This window comes from Myotis davidii, unplaced genomic scaffold (assembly GCF_000327345.1).
Source record: "Myotis davidii unplaced genomic scaffold, ASM32734v1 scaffold284, whole genome shotgun sequence".
NCBI lineage: Eukaryota > Metazoa > Chordata > Mammalia > Chiroptera > Vespertilionidae > Myotis > Myotis davidii.
The window spans coordinates 113,890-117,349 of record NW_006295261.1 but is presented as its reverse complement, the minus strand read 5'-3'; the positions used below and the strand labels follow the sequence as shown (position 1 = coordinate 117,349).

The 3,460-nt window shown below is 43.7% G+C and overlaps 1 protein-coding gene across 1 annotated transcript; it reads right to left on the bottom strand.

Annotated features, from left to right (window-relative positions):
• Nucleotides 1-1,618: 1,618 nt before the first annotated feature.
• Nucleotides 1,619-3,310, bottom strand: UTP3 (UTP3, small subunit (SSU) processome component, homolog (S. cerevisiae)). Its single transcript, XM_006769902.2, has one exon. The coding sequence runs from the start codon at nucleotides 3,097-3,099 to the stop codon at nucleotides 1,666-1,668; it is 1,434 nt and encodes a 477-aa protein (XP_006769965.1). The 5' UTR covers nucleotides 3,100-3,310; the 3' UTR covers nucleotides 1,619-1,665.
• Between the last annotated feature and the right edge of the window lie 150 nt (nucleotides 3,311-3,460).

The following is a 3,460-nucleotide window of genomic DNA, read 5'->3' as shown; positions in this document are numbered from 1 at the left end:
TATTTTCTATGATCTTACAGCTCTTAAATACTATTATACCTCTTTATCAAGTTAGATATAATAATTGTACTATATACAGATAAAGAAAGTAAGTCAGAGATCAAGTAATTAACTCAAAACCACCCTAGAAAGTTAACTCCAAAACCTGCAGGGTTTTTTTTTGTTTGTTTTCAGAGAAGGGAGAGGGAGAGATAGAAACATCAATGATGAGAGAGAACCATCGATTGGCAGCCTCCTGCACACCCCAACTGAAGATTGAGCCCGCAATCCAGGCATGCACCCCTGACAGGAATTTAACCCAGAACCCTTCAGTCCACAGGCCAATGCTCCATCCACTGAGCCAAACCAGCCAGGGCCCTGCAGTTTTTATATGGTATCAGAACAGGATAGGGCTCTGCTACTTAATAGCTATATGACCTCGATAAAGTTACTTCGTCACAGTTTCCTCACTTTTATAATATGAATAGAATTTGCCACACAAGAGTAGTTGTGAGGAAAAGGGAAATAAGTACAAAGTGCACCTGAGCACCCAGTAAGTGTTAATTTTACTTTCAACCTACCTCTTTTATTTATAAAACAAAAGATAAGCTAATTTGACATCTGTGCAACTCTAAGGAAACAGATGTAAGCCAGAGGTTAAGAGAATGAAGGCTCAAAATAAGCTGGCTTGGGCCCAAATCCCAAGCATGTGCCCTTTAGAAGCTTAATCTTTACGAATTTCAAGATCCTCATCTCTGATATAACAGTATTACCTCACAAAGTTATTGCAAAGGTTAAATAAGGTGATACATATCTGAAACATGGCAAGTATTTAGTAAATATTAACTACTATGCATCTTTAGCAGCTAGCCCAATGTTTAATGAAAACAGCGACAGTTAAGGCATCTTTTGTGCTTTTCTTCACTAGTCTCTCCTTTTCTTCCCTGGCATCATCCTAAAAGTTCACAATCTCAATCTCTCTCTTACTGTAAACACCAGAGTAACTCAAGAAACTGTAACTTTGTTACCAATTGAAGTTGGCACTTACCTCGTGGTAATCAGACCAAATTTTCAGCAAATGGATATACAAACAGCAACCACTGCAAGTCAGCAGCACAGAGGGGAAATGGAATTTTTATCTTATTTACCACATTAAGCACTATTAGAAAATATCACAATAAATGTAATTAACGAATATCTCTACTTTTAACCAAAGTTCCTCTTCACTCCTGTTTTTACCACACAAAATGTACAAAACCCTTCACATTATAAACCTATTAACAAGTATCCTCCTCAAGAATTACATTTAGGTAAATGAAACAATGTCAGAACTATTTCATAGGTTATTTTACAAATGATTGCCAAGGTGCATTCTCTGCAATTTATTGTGAAAAATTATAGTTTGACTGTTGCTCCATAACTAGCTGTGAAATTTTCATAGATAATTCTTGACAGGATACTGAAGAACTTTTTTTCAAAACCATCTCTTTTCCCAAGCATCTGCATATAGCTCCCACAGTTCTTGTATGACCTTAACATAAAGGACAAATAAATTGAGCAATAACCCAAATGAATTTCCCTGTTGACAAGAATTTTTTAAAGTTAAGGTTAGGAATTACATATTAAAACAGTCACTTTGCTAGTTAAAATTAAATTTATTGATGTAAAACTTGCAAAAACAAAACTTTACTTAAGCTTAATGCTCTTTTTAACTCCTGCACGAATTCCAGACAGTTCGCCACTATAACGTTGCTCTTCCCTGCGAACTTCACGAACCTGGCCTCTTCTGCGAATTTTGGCTCTCCTGAACTTCTCTCTGTGTTTCACTCTGGGATTGCGATCAATCTTCTTTCTCCTTGGTGTAAGTCCCCTATTTTTGGCAATCTGATAGGTAATGGCCCTCTTTGCATTTTTATCTTCAAGATCCTGTTCTTCAGTACTATTTTCTTCTTTCTTTCTCTTCAACTTCTGCCTGTCTTCCATTTCTTTATAGTATTTCAGGGCAGCTTCATCAAAATTGGAATCATCAGAAAGATCTGTAACAGCGGCGGCGGCGGCAGCAGCAGTCTCTGAAACAGATTTTGGTTTGGCCTTGGTGGGCTTTGCTTTTGGAGTCAGTTCTTTCTTTCCAGCACCATCCTTAAGTGTGAGTAGATGACGAATCTCTGAGGACAGCTTCTGATCCACAACTGACAGCTTGTTGATTAAAGTCCGGTAGGTCACAAGTCTTTCTATAACAGGATGTCCGTGTGCAGGGACTCGCCTAGCTTTCAGGATCAAATAAAAACTGATGTTGGAGCAGTAGTTCAAATAGAGGTTGTACTTGGTCCTCAGGTATTGGCTTCCTTTTCCACGTGGAATGATCCCTTGCTCCACCAACTGCAACAATGGCTCCAGCTCATCTTTCACCTCCGTCAACTTAACTTTCAGGTCCTCTATCAGCTCCAAGAGCTCTGGTGATTCCTTCTTCAGCATCTTCAGCTTCTCTTTCACTGAAACTTTGGCCAAATCCTTCACGACCCGTGTCTCAGACTCATCTACCTGAGGGACCTGAGGTTTTGCAAAGGCCTCCACCCAGGTAACCCCAAAATCATCCTCTTGCAAGGCTTGGGCTAGGCGCCTCTGGATGAGCTGTGCCTCCTCCTCCTCCTCTCTTTCCTCCTCCTCTACTTCTTGCTGACTCCGCCGGCCTCGGGACTTGGAACCATAGTCCGTATCGTAGTAAAGTTTTTTCCTCTGACCCCACGACAAACTGGGATCCGCAGAGGCCTCAGCTTCACTCTGCACTGAGCTCCCACCATCATCATCGTCATCCTCCTCATCCTCCGCGCTGTCTCCCTCTTCATCGTCCTCATCGGCAATATCGAGGGCTAGTACCTCCTCCTCCTCGTCGCCATCCTCCTCCTCGTCCCCACTCTCTACTTCATTCCAACCCTTTGCCAAGGCGGCTCGAGACCGGGCCTCATGAAAATCATCTACCTTATCTTGGTAGTAGCTGGAGTCCCCTGGCGAGGGTGGCAATTCTAAATCGTCTTCCTTTTCGTCCTCCGCGCCGCGACCGGCCATGGCTCTCACGGCTGCCCACTTGGCCGCTCCGCGCCGCCGGGATCTCCCCACCATAGCTCGCGGTCTCAGGTTGTACACCGAGGTCGAACTACCGCCACCTCTGACCTCCGCGCACGAGTCAGGCGCTCCGGCAACACTCCTCTGGAAACTGCCACGCGCTCTCCTACCACGCGAGTTTGCCGGCGCCCAGGTCGCCTGTAGGAGCTCCTTCCGACTTCCGGCTCCCAGGATGCTTTCCTGTGGCGTGTGAACCAGGACTTCCGCTCGGTCCCGTCACGTTAAAAGTTCCTCCCTTTCCGTTCTGCTCTTTCATGCCAATAGATGCGGGTGTTAAAATCTTTCCGTGTAGGAACAATAGGTATAGGAATTTTAGTTCCGTAAAGCTCCTTAAGGAGACTTCTTACTCTCGCGAGCT

Bases quoted from the DNA above. Each gene is read 5' to 3' on its own strand.
- UTP3 (XM_006769902.2), bottom strand. From the start codon at position 3,099: ATGGTGGGGAGATCCCGGCGGCGCGGAGCGGCCAAGTGGGCAGCCGTG.